The sequence below is a fragment of the Heteronotia binoei genome, chromosome 2 (genome assembly GCF_032191835.1).
Source record: "Heteronotia binoei isolate CCM8104 ecotype False Entrance Well chromosome 2, APGP_CSIRO_Hbin_v1, whole genome shotgun sequence".
Taxonomy (NCBI): domain Eukaryota; kingdom Metazoa; phylum Chordata; class Lepidosauria; order Squamata; family Gekkonidae; genus Heteronotia; species Heteronotia binoei.
The window spans coordinates 190,229,626-190,254,323 of NC_083224.1; the positions used below are offsets into that span (position 1 = coordinate 190,229,626).

Here is a 24,698-nt window from a genome sequence, read left to right on the forward strand (position 1 = left end):
GAATCAAACCCAGTTCTCCCAGATAAGAGCCTGCACACTTAATCACTACACCAAACTGACACATTTATTGGTCACTGGATGACACAGAGTGCTGGACTGGATGGGCTGTTGGTCTGATCCAACACAGCTTCTCTTATGTTAGTTTGCAAACCACACAGGTTAACAGCATAAATAGAGAAATAACATCTTTCAAAGTCTTATCAGCAAATGCATTGCCCTGAGCAATCACACCAGGAAGATTAAAATGGCTTTAAATAGTGAGCAATGAGAAAAAGTAACAACAAGAAATTAAAACCTGCAAGATTAAAAATATAGCCAATCAAATCAAGGTCAATTTGGAGAGATACATGCACCTGGAAGTTGATGAATCAAATTAAGTGCATATAAGGTAGCCTATTAAGTTGAAAGCCTATGTGAATAATAACAATTTCAGCCTGCTGCACTGAGCACTGCCGCAAAGTAAAGTGTGTCTTTTACACTTTCCCCCCAGCAAATTGAGTACTCATTTGACCAACCTCAGAAAAATGGAAGGCTGAGTAACCTTGAGGCAGCTACCTGAATCCAGCTTCCGCCGGGATCAAACTCAGGCCGTAAGCAGAGCTCAAGACTGCAATACTGCAGCTTTAACACTGCACCACGGGGCTCTTTTTGAATCCAAATTAGCATTTTCCTTGGCCAATTTTATCATCAATTCTGCTGCTGCATCAGGATTATCAATCTGTCTTCTGATTGCCGCCTGAAGACAATTGATAAGGTCTAAGTAGGGCTCTTGTAGCTTTTGACAGACAGTTGCAAAACTATGGGCTGGTTTCCCTTCTGTAGGTACCTTGACAAAGGCCTGTAAAGCACATTTCACAGTGTATCCATTAGAGAGTCCTTCTAAAAGACTTTGCACATTGGTTCCCCCTATGCCCATATCTCTGATAGCCTTTACCGATAAATGGTCAGGCAACTCTTCCCCTGTCAGGGCAAATAGATAACATTTCTGCCAATTCTGGGACATTTTCCAATTTAGCCTGATCAAGTTCCTTCTCCAAAACTTCACAGACCATGCGTCCCGGGGCATTAGATGGTGGGCCCACGGGTGGATCTGTTGGTGGAGGAGGGGGAGAAGGAGGAGGAAGAAGAGGAGGGGCAGGGGGCACAAGTTGGACAACAGTGCCTTTTAAGGGACAATCTTTGGAGAGCTGGCTTGGGTTAGAAACGGGCATACATTTCTCTACTGCATACCTATGTTTATGCCAGACTTGCAGCAGTTCAATAGAAGCTCGGGGCTCTGTGTGAAAGGTCTTTCCTATCTTCTCCCAGTCCCGAAGTTTAAGAGAACCTCCCTCCGGATACCAGGGGCATTGCTTACTGATCTCTTGTAACCGAGTCTTAAGTTGGCCAGAAGTCACGGACCCGCCGGACTTTTAGAGCAAAAACTTTAACTCCCCTAAATGTTTCTGCTCAGCCTGAGAGAAGTGTCCACCCATTACTTACCAAATGAAAGGGGTCGATTGAGAACAACGGAGTGAGCACTTCGGGGCCTATGCTGGGCTGTGCCAGGCGATACCTGAAAGCAGGAGCACTCCCTTGTCCCGGGAGCTGAGCTGCCCCTGCTTCGGGGCGCCACTTGTAGGAATGATCACTGACACGAGTGTTTTGGGAGAAGAAAAAGTTCTGCCTTGCCTCTCTGAGCAAGGGTTTATTTATTCCTGTTCCACTCGCACCAAAAATAATTCAGCTTACCGCATCGCAACAGACAAAGCACTAACAGGAAGACCTCACCCCAGCTACCATGAGGTCGTGTCTGCATCTACGAAAACTAATACCAGCTCAGCAGTTGTCAGAAATAGATTTATCTGAGGAAGCAGAAATGCGGTTTTGAACACGAGTGTAAGGATCTTGTGCTCTTGTGTTATCAGAATTATAGGGAAGCAGGTTGGTGTGCTGATTGCATGATCCTCCCACAGACCATTTATTTATTTATTTATTTATTTATTTAAGATTTATATCCCGCCCTTCCCACAAGTGGCTCAGGGCGGCTTCCAATAGTAGGAAGGAGGGAAGCCACTGAAGGAAGGAAGGAGGGAAGCCACTGTAAAGTAGTCCCACATATCTCAACGGCAAGGCAGTGGATGAACAGGCCATAGTCAACAGTGTCAAACACCGCTGTCAGGTCTAAAAGCAACGTGGAACCACCTTGATCCAGGTGTCTGCAGAGGTCATCTGTGAGGGCATCCAGCACAGTCTCCACCCCATGACTAGGGCAGAAGCCGGACTGGAAGGGGTTCAGCATGGAAGCATCCTCTTAAGGACACTTGTAGCTGCTCAGCCACCACCTGCTCAACTATCTTTCTCAGAAATGAAAGATTCAAGACCAGACAGTAGTTGACAAGTGATCGTTTTTTTAAGGAGTGGACATACCCCTGCCTTCTTCAGACTCTTTGAGAATACTCCTGAAGAAAGGGATAAATTGACAGTGTCTCCCAAGGGGACCTGAACTCCATCCCCTCAAGTTTTAATGACCCAGGAGGGGCACAGGTCAAGAGAACATGTGGTAGGCCTTACAGCTGCCAGGATCTTACCAACTTCATCACCGGTGAGCCGAAGTTTAAGTTTTTACTGTTTATCGATTGTAATGATTTGATTATTCTTTTTAAAATCAATACTGAAACTTGCCCTGAGTCCATTCATGGAAAAAAATACATAAATTGATGTTTCAGAAGGGCAGACAAGTCAACAGGATTTGGGTTATAGGGTTGAGGCGCTGCAGAACATTTCCGTCTGTCTTCAGTACGCCTGTCCAGAGCTTCCTCAACTGTGTTTTGTCTATTTCTTTAGATATTTATGTATTGCTTTTCTCTCCATTGGTTAGAAAAACTATAAACAAAGGAAGGAAAAGGCACTGTGGTGCTAGATTTTCCGGGCTCGGCCATGCAGGGCCACAGGATGTGAGCCTGGCGCCAAGATCCCTTCAGTGCATGCCTCTGACCACACCCATGCTAAATTCCCATAACTGGGTCAGAGCAGACCCTTGGCTCAGCCCAGCTGGCTGAATGAAAGACTTTCCTCCCTTGCTGTTTTACTACAGCTTACAGTTTGGCTGCAAATGTGGCCATGTTCTCTAAAGACTTGAGAAATAAAACTCTCTTAAGACTTGAGAAATAAAAAAAGACTCCTTTTGGAATTGGAAGGAGGGCCTTATAACCAAGAATGAATATAAACAAATCACCAGTGCTTGTAGAGAAAAAGTTAGGAAAGCTAAAGCTCAGTATGAGCGTAGGCTGACCAAAGATTCTAAAAACAACAGAAAAGGGTTCTTATGTTCAGAGTAAGAAAAAGAGCAAGGACATGGTAGGCCCATTGCAAGGGCAGGAAAGTGAAATTGTAACAGGTAATGACAAGAGGGCGGAACTGCTCAATTCCTACTTTTCCTCAGTCTTCTCTTCTGAGGGAAACAGTGCTCAACATGGCAAAAACAAAATAATGAGGGCATGAAGTTCCAACCTAAGATCAGTGTAGGGGTAATACTTAAACACCTACTTTCTTTAAATGAAACTAAATCCTCAGGGCCAGATGAACTGCATCCAAGGGCTCTAAAAGAGCTTGCGGATGTAATTTCTGAGCATCTGGCTATTATTTTTGAGAATTCTTGGAGAACAGGAGAGATGCCGGAAGATTGGAGGCAGGTGAATGTTGTCCCTATCTTCAAGAAGGGGAAAAAGGAGTATCCAGGTAACTACCAACCCATCAGCTTGATGTCTATCACTGGAAAAGTTTTAGAACATATCATGAAACAGTCAGTCATGGAACATTTAGAAAGGCTGTGATTACTAAGACCCAGCATGGATTTCTCAAGAACAAGTAATGTCAGACTAACCTGATCTCTTTTTTTGAGAAAGTGACTACCTTGCTGGATCAGGGGAATGCTGTAGACATCGTTTAACTTGATTTCAGTAAGGCTTTTGATAAGGTTCCACATACTTTCCTTGTTGACAAGTTGGTAAAATGTGGTTTGGATCCTGTTACCGTTAGGTGTAACTGGCTGACAGAATATACCCAAAGAGTGCTTGTGAATGGTTCTTCATCCTCTTGGAGAGGAATGACAAATGAAGTGCCTCAAGGATCTGTCTTGGGGCCTGTTTTGTTCCACATCTTTATAAATGATTTGGATGAAGGAATAGAGGGAATGCTTATTAAATTTGCAGATGATACTAAATTGGGAGGGGTTGCAAACACAGTAGAAGACAGAAACAGGATACAAGATGATCTTGACAGGATGGAAAACTGGGCTAAAACCAATAAGATGAATTTTAACAGGGATAAATGTAAAGTTCTTCATTTAGGTAGGAAAAATCCAACGCATCATTGTAGGATGGGGGAGATTTGTCCTGGCCGTAGTCTGTGAGAAAAGGATCTATGGGGTCTTAGTGGACCATATACTTTTGATAAGGCACTGCTGTTGAAGACGCAGCTGCGCTGGGCAGGGCATATTTCTAGGATGGAAAACCACCGCCTTCCCAAGATTGCCCTGTATGGCAAACTCTCCACCGGCCATCGAAATAGAGGGGCACCAAAGAAGAGGTACAAGGACTCCTTGAAGAAATCCCTTAGCACCTGTCACATCAACCATCACCAGTGGTCTGACCTAGCCTCAGATCGCAAAGCATGGAGGCACACCATCCACCAGGCTGTCTCTTCCTTTGAGAACGCACGCATAGCTGGTCTTGAGGACAAAAGGAGATTGAGGAAGAATCGCACTGCTACAGGACCAACCCTAAATCAGACTTTTCCCTGCAGCCGCTGTGGCCGGACCTGCCTGTCCCGCATTGGTCTTGTCAGCCACCAGCGAGCCTGCAGCAAACGTGGGCTATTGCACCCTTCTTAAATCTTCGTTCGCGAAGCCAAGCCGAGAGAGAGGGACCATATACTGAACATGAGTCAGCAGTGTGATGCAGTAGTGTAAAAGGCAAATGCAATTTTGGGCTGTATCAATAGAAGTATAGTGTCCAGATCGCACAAAGTGATGGTATATTCTGGTTAGGCTTCACCTAGGTTGAGGTTGCACTAAAAGTTTTTACAACCCACTTGTTTCTTCCTGAACACTTATAATAAAACTGTTGTACTGCTTGGGTCCTCATGTCTCTTCAGTTGTGGATAGAAGGTGTTTGTTAAGAAAGTAGATGTTTTGGGCACCACAATTTAAGAAGGATATAGACAACTTGGAATGTGTCCAGAGGAGGGCAACAAAGATGGTGAGGGGTCTGGAGATCAAGTCCTGTGAGGAAAGCCTGAAGGAACTGGGTATGCTTACCCTGGAGAGGAGACAACTGAGAGGTGATATGATCACCATCTTCAAGTACTTGAAGGGCTGTCATATAGAGGAAGGTGCATAGTTGTTTTCTGTTGCCCCAGAAGGTTGGACCAGAGCCAGTGGGTTGAAAAGAAAAACTCAAAGAGTTTTTGACTAAACATTAGGAAGAACTTCCTGACAGAGTAGTTTCTCAGTGGAACAGGCTTCTTCACAAGATGGTGATCTCTCCTTCTTTGGAGGTTTTTAAAGAGAAGTTAGATGGCCATCTTATAGCAATGCTGATTCTGTGAAGATCATAAGAACATAAGAGAAGCCATGTTAGAACAGGCCAATGGCCCATCCAGTCCAACACTTTGTGTCACACAGTGGCAAAAAAATTTTATATATACACACACACTGTGGCTAATAGCCACTGCTCCATGTTTTTATCTAAACCCCTCTTGAAGCTGGCTATGCTTGTGGCCGCCACCACCTCCTGTGGCAGTGAATTCCACATGTTAATCACCCTTTGGGTGAAGAAGTACTTCCTTTTATCCGTTTTAACCGGTCTGCTCAGCAATTTCATCAAATGCCCACGAGTTCTTGTATTGTGAGAAAGGGAGAAAAGTACTTCTTTCTCTACTTTCTCCATACCATGCATTATCTTGTAAACCTCTATCATGTCACCCTGCAATCGACGTTTCTCCAAGCTAAAGAGTCCCAAGCGTTTCAACCTTTCTTCATAGGGAAAGTGTTCCAGCCCTTTAATCATTCTAGTTGCCCTTTTCTGGACTTTCTCCAATGCTATAATATCCTTTTTGAGGTGCGGCGACCAGAACTGCACACAGTACTCCAAATGAAACCGCACCATCGATTTATACAGGGGCATTATGATACTGGCTGATTTTATTTCAGTTCCCTTCCTAATAATTCATGAGAGGAAAGGTTGCATCAGTCCTTAGTTCTTGTGGCTCCTCCTTACATCCTTAGTGAAATGCTGTTTGCTACTTTGGGATCAGGCAGCAATTTTTCTCTAGGCCGTTTTGCCCGGGGATCCTGGAGTTTTTTTGCCATCTTCAGAACATGGAACAGGGGTCATTGGGGGTGGGGTGGTAGAGGTACTTGGGAACTTTCTACATTGTGCAGGGGCTTGGATTAGATGGCCCTGGAGATCCCTTCCAGCTCTTATGATTTTATCCCTCCCCTTTGATAAAGCAGTCACGGAGGCTGTGTTTGCAAAAAGGGGGGTGAACATGGAATAAACCACAGGGGACAGTTGGATTTACTCCCTGTTGATTTTGAAAAAAAAGTTTTTTTTTTCCTTTTGCATACACAGCCGCATGTTTGCACAATCAAGGAGAAGCTGATAATAGTGGCCCGCCTTACAAGGCTGTTGTAAAGCTATGCAAAGTCCTTACAGAACTGCTGTGTGTGTGTTGAGACAGAGATTGAAACTAATGTGTTTTGTCCACCAAAATGTAAAGTACAAGAAGCATGACTGTTCTGATTCTGTGTGTACTTTTGTTATTAACTCTTTAACTGTGCTTCAGCAATCTTTATCCCCAGGGTGTTGGTTGCTAGGCATGCAAAAAGGTATGAGAGAACCAGGGCAATGGAAACTACATCTGTGAGGAGCAGAGAGAATGAGGAGAGATGTTTTTAGAGGAAGCATGAGAGCCAGTTTGGTGTAGTGGTTAAGTGTGCGGACTCTTATCTGGGAGAACCGGGTTTGATTCCCCACTCCTCCACTTGCACCTGCTAGCATGGCCTTGGGTCAGCCATAGCTCTGGCAGAGGTTGTCCTTGAAAGTGCAGCTGCTGTGAGAGCCCTCTCCAGCCCCACCCACCTCACAGGGTGTCTGTTGTGGGGAAGGAAGGTAAAGGAGATTGTGAGCCGCTCTGAGACTCTTTGGAGTGGAGGGCGGGATATAAATCCAATATCTTTTATCTTCTTCTTCTTCAAAAGAATGCCAAACCTTCTGTTTGCCAAAGCAGCTCAGACAATTTGCTGGTATTTGTGGAGGCTTTGCCTGGTTACTGTAGGGTCTTTTTTGGTTTGCAAACTTGGCTGTTCTATTTGAAGCACATTTTTTAAAATTTCTGCCCACCCCATATCCAGTGCCTACTCCTTCCACGTGAGTGCCGACGGTCAAATGCAGCCAGTCCCCTTCCCCCCTGATGCCCTCATCGGCTCCGGCATCCCACGACACGCGCGCCAGCTCCACACGTTGACCCACGGTGAGGTGGTCTGCGCCGTGACCATCAGCAACTCCACCCAGCATGTCTACACGGGAGGGAAGGGCTGTGTCAAGGTGTGGGACGTGGGGCAGCCTGGAGCCAAGACACCTGTCGCGCAGTTGGACTGCCTGGTAAGTGGAGGAAAGGGATCAGGGCCTTTCAGGCAGGTTTTGCTTTGGAAACTTCAGCAGCCAGTGTGGGAAGTGCACTACTGGGGACTACAGTTGGGCATTGAAAAGTGACAACCTATGTCAGGGTCCCCAACCTTTTTGAGCCTGCGGGCATAGGGTGATGGACACTCCTACAAGATGGCTGCTTTAGGACGTGGTGCCAGCCAAAAAGCAGCAGCCACAGGAGGAAAAGCCAACCACAAAATGGCTGCAGCAGAAGTACATAAACATAAGAACATAAAAGAAGCCATTCTGGATCAGGCCAATGGCCCATTCAGTCCAATACTTGGTGTCACACAGTGGCCAAAAAACCCAGGTGCCATCAGGAGGTCCACCAGTGGAGACAGAACACTAGAAGCCCTCCCACTGCAGCCCCCCAAGCACCAAGGATAAAGAGCATCACATGTCCCAGACAGAGAGAGCTCTATCTATATCTTGTGGCTGATAGCCACTGATGGACCTCTCCTCCATATGTTTATCCAGTCACCTCTTGAAGCTGGCTATGCTTGTAGCTGCCACCACCTCCTGTGGCAGTGAATTCCATGTGTTAATCACTCTTTGGGTGAAGAAGTACTTCCTATTATCTGTTCTATCCTGACTGCTCAGCAATTTCCTTGAGTGCCCACGAGTTCTTGTATTGTGAGAAAGGGAGAAAAGTACTTATTTCTCTACCTTCTCTATCCCATCTTGTAAACCACTATCTTGTCACCCCTCAGTTGACATTTCCCCAAGCTAAAGAGCCCCAAGAGTTTAAATTTTTCTTCATAGGAAAGTGTTCCAACCCCTTAATCATTCTAGTTGCCCTTTTCTGCACTTTTTCCAGTGTTATAATATCTTTTTTGAGGTGTGGTGACCAGAATTGAACACAGTACTCCAAATGAGGCTGCACCATCGATTTATACAGGGGGCATTATGATGCTGATTTGTTTTCAGTTCCCTTCCTAATAATCCCCAGCATGGCGTTGGCCTTTTTTATAGCAGAAGCACACGATTACGACATTTTCATTGAGTTATCTACCATGACTCCAAGTTTTCTCTCTTAGTCAGTCTCCGACAGTTCAGACCCCGTCATTTTTTGGCCCCAATGTGCATTACTTTGCACTTGGCCATGTTGAACCTCATCTGCCACATTGATGCCTACTCATCCAGCTTTGACAGAACCCTTTGGAGTGCCTCACAATCTTCCCTGGTTCTCATCACTCTGAACAATTTAGTGTTATCTGCAAACTTAGAAGATGGAGCCGCACACCCATAGAGGAAGTCCAAGTGCAGAGGGGAAGGGGGAATAATTTCAAAAATGCTCTGGGGAAAAAGGAGTGTGAAAGAGAATAAAACCCAACACTGTGGTGGCAGCTGCCACTGAAACAATAAGAACATTCACACACACTGAATAAAGCATTCTCAATGCACATTCAGAGCACTTTGCAACTGGCTTTTACTGTGTGAAATGGCAAAATCCACTTGCAAACCGTTGCCAAAGTACATTGAAAGTGCATTATTCAGTATGTGTGAAAGCGCCCAATTATTTTCATCTGATCATCTCCAGTGGCCAATCAGAAGCCTTGCTGGGCAAGTGCCCCAACTGCCTCCCGCCATCACCACCACTTTCTAGAAACACTTGGTTGGTGCCAGGAAAGGTGTCAGCAGGCGCCCTGGGCACCACATTGGGTTAAGAAACACTGTTAGTTGAAACTTGGTTTTTAAGAAAAAAAAGTGTAGAAATGCACTTTGAAAATACTTTTTTTAAATTCAAGGAAGGGGCCTGAACTCTCAGGGGAAGGCTCACTCCCATAAGCACCCACAGGTGGCCAGAGCTTCGGTATCTGTTTTTTCCCCCTAGAATCGTGAGAACTACATCCGGTCCTGCAAGCTTCTCCCCGACAGCCGGAGCCTCATTGTGGGTGGGGAGGCCAGCACCCTCTCCATCTGGGACCTGGCATCTCCCACCCCCCGGATCAAGGCCGAGCTGACCTCCTCCGCCCCGGCCTGCTACGCCCTGGCCATCAGCCCCGACGCCAAGGTCTGCTTCTCCTGCTGCAGTGATGGGAACATTGTGGTGTGGGACCTGCAGAACCAGACGCTGGTTAGGTAAGCACTGTGCAGGGGGCAGGGGGGGGGTCACGTCCTTGTCACCCTTGGTGTTCCAGAACTCAGTCCAGTTCACTGGCTGAGGAAGTTCCTCTTTTGCAGCTGGTGCTGGATCTTTTTCTATTAATTTTTTTTTCATAACTGTACTAAAAGATGGGATAGATTCAGATGGGTAGCCCTGTTGATCTGAAGTAGCAGAATAAAGTTTGAGCCCAGTGGCACCTTTAAGATCGACAAAGTTTCATTTCACACACTTACGCCCAGCTTAAAATTTGTCGGTCTTAAAGGTGCCACGTGACTGAACTCAAGCTTTGATTTAAGAGATGAGATGTCACAGTGCAGTAGAAGAAGCACAAGTTCAGCAGGCCACTCTTACGTTGTGATAATTAGTGAAACTTGCATTGTACTGTTCATCACAGTAAATTTTACAAAGACCATCTTTTGTTAAGAACGTAAGAAAAACCCTTCTGGATCAGAGCAATGAGGGTCCATCTAGTTCAGCATCACACGGTGGCAAACCAGTTCCTCTGAAGGGCCAGCAATAGGACAGAAAGGCCTGATGTTGTCTCCTGGCTTTGGGATTCAGAGGCTTGTAGACCTCTCCTCCATGAATCTGTCTAATCTCCTTTTTAAGCTAACATCGATTGTAGCAGGGGTGGCCAACGGTAGCTCTCCATATGTTTTTTTTTTTTGCCTACAACTCCCATCAGCCCCAGCCAGCTTGGCTAATGGCTGGGGCTGATGGGAGTTGTAGGCAAAAAAACATCTGGAGAGCTACCGTTGGCCACCCCTGGATTATAGTAAACTTTAAAACTGTGTGCTGGGTCTTGCATTTAAGTCAACCATAAATGGAAGTTATCTATATAGTTAATGAAATAAGAATTTTTATTTAGGTTTAATTTGTGCAGTGCTTTTTTCTAGGTTTAAGATCCCCTATGTTGTATCACATCTAAGACCGATTTCACAACTAGGGCTTGTTCCGAGTAGAGAGCCCTTTTTGATCCCGGCGCTTCTCTCTGTTTTCACACAAGTTGCCCTGGAGCTATGAGATGGTGCACCGTTCTCCCGCAGCAAGCAGAAATCACTCGGAAGAGGATCCTGCTTGCTGCGGAAGAGCACTGCGACAACTCGCAGCTCTGGGGCAACTGGTGCGAAAACGGAGAGAAGCCCTGGGAGCAAAAGGGCTCTCCACCCGGAACAAGCCTCGTACGAAATTGGTATAAGTTTGCTTTTGGAAGACTTTTGTATTAAAAGCTGGGAAGCTATTAATCCGTCCACATCTTTAGAACATAGAGGCTTTTTCTGTGGCCCACAATATCTGTAAACCAGAACTGGGTCTTCGGAAGAAATATTCTGGGGTCTGCCTCATCTGAAGACCACTCAGGTTTGTTTCTTCTCCAGCCCTAACTTCTGGCCTGACACGCAACCAGGAGTTTTCAGAAATGCCAGTATTTTGTATTGATTACAGTCTTGTGTCTGTGCCCCCCTACCTCCCCTCTTCTTCAGACAGTTCCAGGGTCACACAGATGGCGCCAGCTGCATCGACATCTCCAATGATGGCACCAAGCTCTGGACAGGGGGGCTGGACAACACTGTCCGGTGCTGGGATCTGAGGGAAGGCCGGCAGCTTCAGCAGCATGACTTCAGCTCCCAGGTGAGAATGGAGCCGGGCTTCTGTGAGGAGAGGAAGGGGTGGGTTCTCTGAAGTCTGGACAATGAACATGAGCCATTGAGGTAGGGGACAGTTTGTGCCATTCTCTGGCAGGGACCCTTTAAGGCTATCATCCAACCTGGAAGGATGTAAGAAGGAAGGGCAAAGTGGAGGCTGAGAACTGATCTCAGTCATCTAGAGCAGGGGTCCTCAAACTTTTTAAATAGGGAGCCAGTTCACTGTCCCTCAGACTGTTGGAGGGCCGGACTGCCGTTACTGTACAAGGCCGCAGGCCGTCAGTTCTCCGTCTTCTGCATCTCTCTCCCTTCCCCACACCACACACCCCGGCCTGGGAACTCACCTCACCTCGGTATCACCTCACACTCTGTCTCCGCTGCCTCAGCCCAGTGCCGGAAGTGTGCGTTGCTAACGCAAGTTTAGGTCGAACGTCACTTCCAGTCTGATTTTGCCATAACCCGGCGGGCCACATAAATGTCCTCAGCGGGCCGCATCTGGCCCGCGGGCCATAGTTTGAGGACCCCTGATCTAGAGACTAGTTGTAATTCTGGCAGATCTTATAATTCTGGGTGACCTGGAGGTTAATACTTGGCAGACCAAAAAGGGATAGGAGTGCCCTACCCCGGGTCTCGTTAGTGTAGATCTTCTGCTGCAAGATAGTCTGTCTTGCAGTGTTCCTGCTTTTATTTATTTTTAATTGTTGTGCTGCTGGTTTTAATGTTCTTTTTTTTGGGGGGGGATACAACTTTTTAAAAATAAAGCGAAAGATGCACTGGGAACCTGTTTGCAGTGACAGAAAAGGACTGTTGGGGGGGGCAATGCTGGCACATGGGAGTAGGCACGGTAGGTGGCCACTTAGGGCACCACCTCGCCTACAGGGGTGCTGCTGGGCGCACCCTCCCCTCACCCCGCCACACTCGGCTTCCCGGGTTGCACACTGAGGAAGCTGAGAGTGGTGGGACAGCATATGGACGTGTGCTCTCCTCCAAGCTTGGCCTCCCTTGCAACTTGCCCCATCTGGCTGCTGTCGCCCTGAAGGTGAGAGCAGCTGGGTGAGACGTTAGCACACACACTCAGCCCCCACTCAGGCTTCTCTGGTCTACCTGAGAAGGCCGAACAGGGACTGCGGGTGAGTTGCACCTGCTCAGTGCACTCTTGGAGGCGCTCAAGACTGCAACTCAGAAGGGCTGTCTTGGAGTGCTTCAGAGAGTGCACTGCACAGGTGCAGCTCGCCCAGAGCCCACCCAGCCCTACCCTGTTTCACCACTGCACCTGCCATCCCTGCGGGCAGCAGTGCAGCACTGGGGCAGGCACCAGCCTGGGGCGCCTAAGTCTCTATAGCCGGGCTTGGGTATGGAAACTTGTTAGCTTGTTGGATAAGGAAGAGGTTGACCCTGCTGGCAGCCCAAGGGGCAGAGACTTGGGTGGGGGGCAAATATGGGCTTTGGTTGTGACCTGGGGGTTAGTGGGGGCTGGCTGCCTCTTTCAGCTGCCATCAGTGTGTAGCCTTGCTCCTGCTGTCATAAAACCCCAAGCCTTTTTTTTTTTTTTGGCACAAAGATGTTCTACTTGCCACCAAAATGGTGCCATGTAGCTTGCCGAAATTTGACACACTTTTCTCTTTTATTGTGCTGGGTTTGCAGGTGGCCAGGGATCTGAAAGCCTTCTTTCTGCTCCATGGCTCTGTTAGTTCCACTGTCTACTGATTCTCCTGGAAAAATTAGCAACACAGCACATCCCTGAGAGCTAGAAACTTTCTTCAGAATTGTATGTCTCTGTGCTTCTACAGAATGGCCAGGTCCAGGCAGCCCCAGCAAAGGAGATCTCTGCCCACTTTCTCAGCCCCGTTTTTTTCTCCACCCTCTCTCCAGATCTTCTCCCTGGGCTACTGTCCCACAGGTGAATGGTTGGCTGTTGGGATGGAGAGCAGCAATGTAGAAATATTGCATGTATCGAAGCCCGAGAAGTACCAGCTCCACCTTCATGAGAGTTGCGTCTTGTCCCTCAAATTTGCCTCCTGCGGTAGGTGGTGTTCTTTTTTGGGGGGGGGGGGCATGGGTAGGAAATGCAGCTTCCACAGAAGCTCTAAACTTGGGTCCCCAACATGATACCTGAGGGCACTGGGGTACCCACCAAGTATTTTTAGAAAGTGGATAGAACTGGTCTTTGCCCAGCAGGCTTCTGATTGTCCATTGAAGATCTAATTGGTTTTGCTTTGGCAGCAGCTGCCACCAAAACAGAAGGATGTCTATTCACAAAATATTTTAAAACAATACGTCCATTTTAAAAGGCATCCTGTTAAACAGACCTTCTGAAATATTGAAGAGTTACTATTAGAGTTATGTATAACCTCACTCCCTGCTATTTTGTGTTAGTTTTACCTGTGGCAGCCATTTTGTGGCTGTGCCCCCCCCCCCCTCAACCTTGTGTCAAAATTTCAAAGGTGCTGACAAGCTCCAAAAGGTTGGGAATTCTTGCCAATAAACTGCCTGGCCTGCTCCAGAGGTGGTCAGAGTACTCATGGGAAGAGCGGGGAGGAGGAACCATATGCCCCTGCTGCCTGTCAGGGTAGGTCTCTCCCCACAAATAAGAGTTTGGCCGCAAATTCTACTCTTCTTCTATGAGCTTCAGACAGGGGCAGTCTGGACCAGTTCCAGGGCATCTTGCCCTCGTAGAGTGACAGAGAAAGGCACAGCAGGCTAGGACCACACCTTGGATAAACTGTGCACTATAGAATGTACCTCAAAATCCCCTGCATTCCACAAGCGTTCATTGGCAGGGGGTTATAATAATATGTGGCATTTGGAGTATTCAGAACTTAAGACTGTGGCGCTTTGTGATCTGTACAGGGTGAGGTTGCATTGACTTGACTAAATTATGATGCTGGGATCACTGGAGGGGCTTTGGCTCAAGGGCATGTAGGAGGTCTGCAGTTCAGTCCTGGGCATCTTCACTTAAAAGTATCACTAGACATGGGTGCCAGGAAAGATCTTGCGGGTTCCTTGGGACTGAAATGGACAGTACTGAGCTAGACTGATCAGATCACATGTCCAGATTGCTTTACACTGCTCTGGTAAGACCTCACCTAGAGTATTGTGTTTCAGTTTTGGGCACCACAATTTCAGAAGGATATATACAAGCTGGAATGTGTCCAGAGGAGGGCAAGGTAGATTGTGAGGACCAAGTCCTATGACAAAGGGTTGAAGGAGCTGGGTATATTTAGCCTCGAGAGGAGGCGGCTGAGAGGTGATATGATCACCATCTTCAATCACTTAGAATCATAGAACCGGAAGGGACCTCCAGGGTAATCTCGTCCAGCTCCCTACACAATGCAAGAAATTCACAAATACCTCCCCCTAAATTCACAGGATCACCATTGCTGTCAGGTGGCCATCCAGCCTCTGCTTAAAAACCTCCAAGGAAGGAGCACACACCATCCTGTATATGACAACCCTGCAAGTACTTAAAGATGGTGATTATATCCCCGCTCAGCCGCCTACTCTTCAGGCTAAACGTGCCCAGCTCCTTCAACCTTTCTTCTTAGGACTTGGTCGCCAAACCCCTCACCATCTTCATCGCCCACTTCTGGATCCATTCTAGTTTGTCTATTTCATTCTTCATATGTGGTGCCCAAAACTGAACACAATACTCCAGGTAAGGTCTTGCCAGAGCAGAGTAAAACAATACCATTGCTTCACGTGATCTGGACACTACTGTTAATACAGCCCAATATTGCATTTGCCTTTTTAGCCGCCACATCACACTGTTGAGTCATGTTCAGTGTATGATCCACTAAGACACTTAGATCCTTTTCACACAAACTACTGCCAAGACAAGTCTCCCCCATCCTATAACCATGCATTGGATTTTTCCTACCTAAATGCAGAACTTTACATTTATCCCTGTTCAAAATCTTTTTTTTTGTTTAAGCCCAGTTTTAGCCTATCAAGATCATCCTGTATCCTGACTCTCTCTTCTACTGTATTTGCAATCCCTCCCAATTTAGTATCATCGGCAAATTTAATAAGCAATTTCTTTATTCCTTCATCCAAATCATAAAGATGTTGAACAAAACGGATCCCAGGACAGATCCTTCGGGCTCTCCACTTGTCACTCCTCTCCAAGAGGATGAGAAACCATTCACAAGCACTCTTTGGGTGTGATCTGTCAACCAGTTACAGATCCACCTAACAATAATAGGAGCCAAACCACATTTTACCAACTTGTCAACAAGGATAGTATGTGGAACCTTATCAGAAGCCTTACTGAAATCAAGATAAATGATGTCTACAGCATTCCCCTGATCCAGCAAGGTAGTAACTTTCTCAAAAAAGAGATCAGGTTAGTCTGACATGACTTGTTCTTGAGAAACCCATGCTAGGTCTTAGTAATCACTGCCATCCTTTCTAAATGTTCCAGGATTGACTGACTGATGATTTGTTCTAAAACTTTTCCAAGTATAGACATCAAGCTAACAGGTCGGTAGTTACCCAGGTTCTCCTTTTTACCCTTCTTGAAGATGGGGACAACATTTGCCCACCTCCAGTCTTCTGGCACCTCACCTGTTCTCCAAGAATTCTCAAAAATAAAGGCCAGAGACTCAGAAATTACATCCACAAGCTTTTTTAGTACCCTTGTGTGTAGTTCATCTGTCCCTGAGGACTTTGTTTCATTTAAAGAAACTAGGTGTTTATGTACTACTCCTATGCTGATTTTTTGTTGTTTTTAGCATCTCTCACTAGCCTAAGCTCATACTGAGCTTTAGCTTTCCTAACTCTTTCTCTACAAGCACTGGCTATTTTGTTTATATTCATTCTTGGTTATAAGGCCCACCTTCCATTTCCTAAATGAGTCTTTTTTATTTCTCAAGTCTTTAGAGAGCTATTTATGGAGCCACCTTGGCTTTTTTAGGCTTCCTTCATTTTTTTCTCCTTATAGGAATCATCTGTGATTGTGCCTTCAATATTTCAGTTTTAAGGAACTCCCACGCCTCTTGAACCCCCTTCTTCTTTACTTCTGATCATGGGATTTTACCCAGCATAGTTCTAAGTTTGTGGAAGTTTGCCTTTCTGAAGTCTAACCTATATGTCTGACCACATACAGCTTTTCCCTTCTCCAAGACTGTAAATTCCAAAATCACATGGTCACTACTGCCCGGGGTGCCCAGGGCCCACTATTTCCATCTCATCAACCAATTCTTCCTTGCAGGTGAGAATCAAGTCCAAGATAGCAGATCCCCTTGTTTCCTTCTCCACTTTCTGGAAAAGGAAGTTGTCAGCAAGACAAGTCAGTAATTTATTTGACCTTTCATTTTTAGCAGAGCTGGACTTCCAACAGATGTCTGGGTAATTGAAATCTACGATCAGTGTCCCTTCTCTTTGAGAGCTTTGCAATCTGTTTTAGGAATATCTCATCCAAGTTCTCTGCCTGACTTGGTGGTCTATAGCAGACCCCCACCATAATATCACTGTTATTTCTTACTCCTTTTATTTTTTTACAGAAACTCTTAACTGAGCTACCATGCTCAGATTCATGTATCTTCTCACAAGTATATACCCCTTTCACATATAATGCTATGCCTCCGCCCTTTCTTATTTGTCCCTTTTAAATAAGTTGAACCCCTGAATCCTAATATTCCAGTTGAATCCTAATATTCCCACCAAGTTTCAGTAAGGCCTATTATGTCATAGTCTCCTTCCTGTATTAGGACTTCCAGTTCCTCCTGTTTGTTTCCCATACTCTGTAAAGACATCAGAATCCATGTTTTATGCATCCTGAGGGTTTATTTTCTGTACATACCTGCAAGTTAATGTTACCTAACATATGTGCCACTCTCTGCAAAGCTTTAGTGTTCTTATCTGCAGTTATTGGCATCATATGAGGCTTTGAATTATTGTCTCGCTCCCCCATACAATTTAGTTTAACACCTTCCTTATTAGGTTAGCAAAGCTGTTACCAAACACCTTTTTTCCTACCTTTGTAAGGTGCAAACCATCTCTTGATAGAAGACTTCCATCTTGAAAGCATAACCCATGGTCCAGAAATCCAAATCTTTCCTGATTACACCATCGACGTAGCCATTTGTTTATTTGAAGTATTCTTCTTTCTCATCCTAAGTCATGGCCTTCAACAGGAAGAACTGATGAAAACATAGCCTGCAATTCAGCTCCTTCACCTTCTGACCCAGAGCTACATGGTTTAGGGCTGTGCCAGGCAGTCTCATTTGTTCCCACATGGATCAGCAAGAAAGGATAATAATCCGTGGGCTTGACAAGTCTTTCTATCCTTTCTGTCCCATCATGGATGCGTGCACCTGGTAAACAGTAGACCTCTCGAGACGACAAGTCTGGTCGGCACACTTTGGGCTGTACCCATCTGAGCAAGGAATCTCCAATGATCAGTACCCTCCTCTTCCTATACTGGGGAGTGGAAGCTCCAGGCTTCTTAACCACAGGATCTGAAGAAACTTCCTTCAAGCTTTGCGGAGGCTGGGGAAGTAGCCCTTGTTCCAGTGGTTCAGAATCAGTATCTGCAGGGAGATCCTGGAACTGATTGCTGAGCAGCAGAGGCTCAGAACATCTCCTGATTTTCCTGCTCCCGTGGGTTACATATTTCCACACACCCTCATCCTGAGTTGGGTTCTCTTCCACTTGCTAAGATATCTTTTCCTCTTCCTCCTGTTCTCCTTTCAAGAGCACTTCAATTATGCCTCAAGTCCCCGTATCTTCTCCAGAAGTGCTACCAACTTACACTTTCTGCAAGTGTAATTGCTGCCACTCTTGGGTAAAAATACAAACATCCCACAGACTTTACATGTCACTGCTACAGCTCCTTCACCAGCCATGCTGCTGCAATTCATTTCAAAGTCTTTTCTTGACTTCCTTGTAAATTCCACTGCCAACTGCCTGTTGAGGCTACTTGTGAGGAACTACTCTCCTTCCTACAGAACCCCAAGGCTAGACCCCCAGGCTAAGAGCCACAGGCCAAGAGCCCTTTAGCTCTCACCCTTCGGCTCACACCAAAGGTTTGTGCCCCTGGTGAGGAGGAGCCTTGCAATTTAAAGGCTCAAGCCCACCAGCTACCACCCCTAGGCAAACAGTCCCTCCTCTCTCGGCAACAACCTCTCCTGGAGGTTTTTTGCCATCTTCTGGACATGGGGCAGGGCTCACTGGTGGTGGTGGTGCGGTATTTGTGATTTTTTTTTTTTGCATTGTGCATGTGGAATTCACTGCCACAGGAGGTGGTGGCGGCCACAAGCATGGCCACCTTCAAGAGGGGTTTAGATAAAAATACGGAGCAGAGGTCCATCAGTGGCTATTAGCCGCAGTGTGTGTGTGCATATATATATATATATAAAAAAAATTTTGGCCACTGTGTGACACAGAGTGTTGGACTGGATGGGCCATTGGCCTGATCCAACATGGCTTCTCTTATGTTCTTATGTGCAGGGGGTTGCTAGATGACCCTGGAGGTCCCTTCCAACTCTATGATCATTTGATGTAGTTATAATTTTGCTTTTTATGTTTTAATGTATTTTATATGAGTTGAACTTCATAAGGAATAAATGTGCCTAATAAATGTTTTCAATAAATAAGAATCAGATGGGGAGCTGTGTTGATCTGTAGCTCTAGAACAAAGTTTGAGTACAAATGTACCTTTAAGATAAACAAAGTTTAGTTCCGGATATAAGCTTTTGTGTTCATGCACACAGGAGCTTATGCCCTGAATTAAACTTTGCTGGTCTTAAAGGTGCCACTGGACTCAAACTTTGTTAAATAAAGTGGCTTCAGAAGTCTGGAAAGGATGGTAAAAAGGAATGAATGAATTGGCAAATTCTGCTTGGTAAACTTGTTTCTCTGTGATGGGGTATGTGTGTATGAGATGAACTAATTCTTTTGGGGTAATCTCTTCATTTTGCTGTACCCCAATCAAGGGAAATGGTTTGTCAGTACGGGAAAGGATAACCTCTTGAATGCGTGGAGAACCCCGTATGGAGCCAGTATATTCCAGGTAAGTGAGTGACACCACTGTGGGGCGGGGGGAGTGTACGCTTTGGCCCTGGTGGGCTTATATTTTTGAACAGCCAAAAGTGGATTGAGAACAGTTGCATTTCACAGTTTGCACAAGCATGTTGTATTTGACCTGTGGATGTCTCTGATCAGACAAGGTGATGTACATAGATGCATGTCTATACCTGGAAAAGTTTTAGAACAAATAATCAAACAGTCATGGAATATTTAGAAAGGATGGCTTTGATAACTTTGATTACCTTTAGGTCATCACCTTTAAAGCCCTATATTGCTTGGGACCTGTCTACCTGAAGGACCGTCTCTCCCCGCATGTTCCCCAGAGAGTACTGAGGTCGGGATCACAAAACTTCCTTACTGTCCCTGGGCCGAAAGAAGCCCGCTTGAAAGCTACAAGAGAAAGGGCCTTCTCTGTTATGGCCCCTACATGGTGGAATCAGCTACCGGAAGAGGTGAGGGCCCTGCGGGACCTTGTTCAGTTCCGCAGGGCCTGTAAAACAACCCTCTTCCGGTTAGCCTACACCTAGCTTGAGAATTTTAATGCAACCTGCCAGATCTCTGTATATATTGGAATATTTATTAATTTTTATGGTTTTATCTGTTTTAAAGTTATTCCCTTACATGTTTAAATATTGTTTAATTTATGTTGGATCTAATGCTGGAAGCCGCCCTGAGCCACTTGTGGGAAGGGCGGGATATAAATTCTAAATAAATAAATAAATAAATACATGGGTTTCAGAAGACATGTCACACTAACCTTATCTCTTTTTTTGAGAATTTAAAGTTACTTCCTTGCTGGATCAGGGGAATGCTGTAGACATAGTTTATCTTGATTTCAGTAAGACTTTTGATAAGGTTCCACATAATATCCTTGTTGACAAGTTGGTAAAATGTGGTTTGGATCCTGTTGCCGTTAGGTGTAACTGGCTGACAGAATATATCCAAAGAGTGCTTGTGAATGGTTCTTCATCCTCTTGGAGAGGAATGACAAATGGAGTGCCTCAAGGATCTGTCTTGGGGCCTGTTTTGTTCCACATCTTTATAAATGATTTGGATGAAGGAATAGAGGGAATGCTTATTAAATTTGCAGATGATATTAAACTGGAAGGGATTGCAAATACAGTAAAAGGCAGAAACAGGATACAGGATGATCTTGACAGGCTGGAAAACTGGGCTAAAACCAATAAGATGAATTTAGGTAGGAATAATCAAAAGCATCAAACGGGAGACCTGTCCTGACAGTAGTATGTGCTAAAAAGATCTAGGAGTCTTAGTGAACCTTACACTGAACGTAAGTCAACAGTGTGATTTGGTGGCTAAAAAGGCAAATGCAATTTTGGGCTGTATTGACAGAAGTAAAGTACAGATCACTTTACTCTGCTTTGGTAAGCCTTCACCTGAAATATTGTGTTTAGTTTTGGGCAGCGCCTTTTAAGAAGGATATAGACAAGCTGGAATGGGTTCAGAGGAGGGTGACAAAGATGGTGAGGGGTCTGGAGAACAAGTCCTATGAAGAAAGGTTGAAGGAGCTGGGCATGTTTGGCCTGGAGAGGAGGCGGCTGAGAGATTATATGTTCACCATTTTTAAACAGAGGCTAGATGGCCATCTGACAACAATGCGGATCCGGCTGAGAGGCGATATGATCACCATCTTCAAGTACTTGAAAGACTGTCATATAGAGGATGGTGTGGTCGGACCAGAACCAATCGGTTGAAATTAAATCAAAAGAGTTTCCAGCTCAACATTAGGAAGATCTTCCTGACCGTTCGAGCAGTTCCTCAGTGGAACAGGCTTCCTCAGGAGGTGGTGGGCTCTCCTTCCATGGAGGTTTTTAAACAGAGGCTAGATGGCCATCTGACAGCAATGAAGATCCTGTGAATTTAGAGGGAGGTATTTGCGAGTTTCCTGCATTGTGCAGGGAGTTGGACTAGATGACCCTGAAGGTCCCTTCCAACTCTATGATTCTGTGATGGAATGCAGTGGCTCCAGGGAAGTCTGTTGTGGGATCGGTGCAGAAACTTGGGGTTGCCCATCTCCAGGTGGCACCTGGAATTCTCCTGCTATTACGGTTGATCTCCGGGTGACAGAGATCAGTTCCCCTGCAGAAAATGGCTGCTTATGATACCTGCTGAAGTCTCCCCCCAAACTTGTTCTCAAGCAGAGATCACAATGACCAAGAACATTTCAAGAGCCTTTGGAGATTGCAGCCTTTAGACCATGCTGAAATTCTTGCTTCTGATGGAGTTTTAACGTTGGAGAAAGACTGTGTCATAATTAGAGCTATCGGTCTAGGAGTGAGGAGATCCCTGTTCAATGAAGGTGGCTGGTTGTCCTTGGAGCAGGTGCTGGGCAGGATAGGACCGCCCAAGGTGGATGGTGGTGGTCTTAGTCATGACTAAGGGTGACCTGGCAGGGTTTTCAAGGCAAGAGACATTCAGAGGTTCAGCACAGCATCTCTGGACTTCCTTGGTGGTCTCCCCTCCAGGTACTTGCCAGGGCCAACCTTGTTTAGTTCCCAAGATCTGACCGGATTGGGCTAGCCCGGGCCAAGTACTAATCAGGGCCAATCCTGTTTCATCTTCTAAGGTCTGATGAGACTGGACCATCCAGACCAGGTCAGGGCAAGAGACATGCAGAGGTGGTTTGCCATTGCCTGCCTCTGCATAGCAAGTTTCCTTTGTGGTCTCCCAATCCAAGTTGTAATCAGGGCTGACCCAGCTCAGCAGCTGAGATCTGACAAGACCAGACTAGCCTGGCTATCTAGGTCTCGGGGCCTTTGTGGGTAGCTAACATTGCTTTTTTTGCTGTTTCAGTCTAAGGAGTCCTCCTCCGTCCTCAGCTGTGATGTTTCAATGGACGACCAGTTCATCGTCACAGGCTCCGGGGACAAGAAAGCTTCCGTGTATGAGGTCATCTACTGAAGAAGGGCGGCCGCCTTGTCAGGAATCCTTCCTGGGACAGGAGCTAATCACTCTCTCCCCAGTTTCCAGCCAAAGAATAAAGCTTGCAGGAACTTGGCCGGTGAGAACGGGGCAGCCCCAACTCCACCCCAGGCTGAGCACCCTCCTTTTACCCCGGAGAGGGAGAGAAAGCACTCGTTGCAGAACAAAACAAAAAGGACTGCTGCTGCTGCTGCTGTTTTGTTTCTCCCTGTCTTTTGTTTTCGTTTTCCTCGGGAGCATTTTCATCTTTGGGGGGACTGTTTTTTTGTGTGTTGATTTTTTTTTAAAAGCTCTGGCCAATAAAAAAGGGAAAGGGGTTAGTTGTGATGGAAAGGTACCATTGCAGTGTGGGGTTTTTTTGCTTTGACAGGTGTATTTAATTTTTTAAAAGTCCGCCGCAGCTATGACTCTCACAGGAGGAGATTTTTTTTAAAAGAGTTTCCGGTGTGAGGCAGCCAAGCGTTCGGTTCTTAGAAGAAAGGTCTGAAAAGGAGGGGGAAGCAGGCTGGGAAAAAGAGCTGGCTGGAGTCTTAGCCCTGAGAGCTGTCCCCACAGGCCTGCTGTTCCCCTTCATCTGGGGCTTTATTTCTCCTAGGAGAGTTTTCTAAACATTTTGAAAAGATTATGTCTTTCTTTTTAAAAATGGGAAAAGACCAAGTGAGGAGACTCAGAATCCAGCAACTAATTAAAAAAGGGGAGAAACATATAAACAAATATTATATCTTTGGGGGCAGATCTACACATAAGGTTCTGTGAATGGTTTCTAAATATCTTACAATTCACCCATACACAATTGTCATCTACATGCCATGTCCTCAAACGCTGATGAAATTGCAGGGTGCTAGGTTCACTGAGTGTCAGGAGGCGGGCATTTCTATCTCCAGTGCTCTGATACAAGTCTTTTAGCTGCAGGCAAGGCACAGAGGGTCTGTGGCAATTGACCATTAGTTAGACTCCAAGAGATGGGCAGCTAGTTTAAAATCTCTTAAGAACATTGCTGTTGAGGAGGAAAACTGCCTGCTTACAACAGCTCGGAGACCCCACTGAGGTATAGTGCCAAGAAATGGGTGATTGGTTCATGCTAGACCCTAGATTCCTCTCCTGTAAACAGACAATCCTTAATGCAATTAAAGATTCTTTTTGTGTTCGCTTTGAGCTATTGCCAGCTGGCTCTAATTTGACTAAAACTGACATCCACTTGACCTGAATATCTGGCTTGTAAACTTGGCTTTCTCTGGTGGTCCTGGGAGTAGGGCAGTCCTTACTCCTGGGATTAGAGCTCTTCCTCTGAAGCTAGGACCAGCTGACCATTTGGGGTCCTTGATGGGGAGGGGCTTGTCCTCAGCTTCTCCAGCCCTATCTTTGGAGCAGGCTGCAGGTCGATGGTGCTTGAAAGCACAGTCTACAAAACAGGAACAGAAGAAGAGACTATAACAGGCTGGGAGGCAAAGGAGTTTTCAGAAGACTATGGCTGAACTGAGTGTGTGGCAGGGATGACCCTCTTGATCCAACATCAGAAGACCCCCCCGCCACACACACACAGCTGCTGGTAAGGTTTTGCCCAAGTTAAATCACAAGGCTCCTTGAGTTGGTTCAAAAGAAGCTTTAATGATGTGGCTCAAAACAAACATTACTGGCCTGTATTGTAAGACCAGGTCTTGCCAGACTGAAATGAATTGGTAGACCCTTAACACTTACAGGTTACGACAAAAATCCTTGGAATTAATATAAAGTTCTTTCCGATGCCTCAGTGTGACTTCCTGCCAAGGTCACCTTCCACGTACTCTTCCCATATCAACGTTCCTATCAGCGTTACCCAGGAGACTAGCATTGTGCTCCTCTTCTACCTACAGGCCTGAAGCCTCCCACAGCGCAACAAAATACTAAATAGCTACAAAAATACAAAATACTAAATAGCTACAAAAATCATGGACACAGTCACAGTATGGAGTTAGTACAGCATATAAATGCAATGGCAACAACATAATAATAGATCATTAGTAAGCAAAGATAATAACACCAGCAAAACCATCAGAAGTGCCCTCTCTAGGTATAACTCTCCAGGACTTGTTTCTGACACCACCATGAATATGCACCGGCTCCCGTGGAGACTGCCTGCCTTCATGTTGGCAGGATCCCTCCACTCCTTCACAGCCAGAAAAGGCTGGGAAGTGGTCAAGCTTGGGGGAGATGCAAATACACAGCGATTCTCCAGGTGGCTGAGGACTCCAGTGCTTTGTCAACAGCAGGCGAGGCACCTCTGCAAACAGAGCCATCCACCTGAAT

The 24,698-nt window shown here is 45.9% G+C and overlaps 1 protein-coding gene across 3 annotated transcripts in view; it reads left to right on the forward strand.

Annotated features, from left to right (window-relative positions):
- The window catches only part of LOC132567104 (transducin-like enhancer protein 1), an 85,134-nt gene extending 61,569 nt beyond the window's left edge, over window positions 1-23,565 (forward strand). For 2 of the 3 annotated variants that reach the window (XM_060232722.1, XM_060232724.1), the window contains exons 16-21: window positions 7,397-7,646; window positions 9,526-9,773; window positions 11,280-11,427; window positions 13,314-13,464; window positions 19,376-19,452; window positions 22,284-22,749. In XM_060232722.1, coding sequence (XP_060088705.1) covers window positions 7,397-7,646; window positions 9,526-9,773; window positions 11,280-11,427; window positions 13,314-13,464; window positions 19,376-19,452; window positions 22,284-22,391 — 982 coding nt within the window. In that variant the 3' untranslated portion in view covers window positions 22,392-22,749. Of the gene's footprint in view, window positions 1-7,396; window positions 7,647-9,525; window positions 9,774-11,279; window positions 11,428-13,313; window positions 13,465-19,375; window positions 19,453-22,283 lie in introns of all 3 variants that reach the window. The other variant, XM_060232723.1, reaches the window with a different exon arrangement.
- The last annotated feature ends 1,133 nt before the right edge of the window (window positions 23,566-24,698 follow it).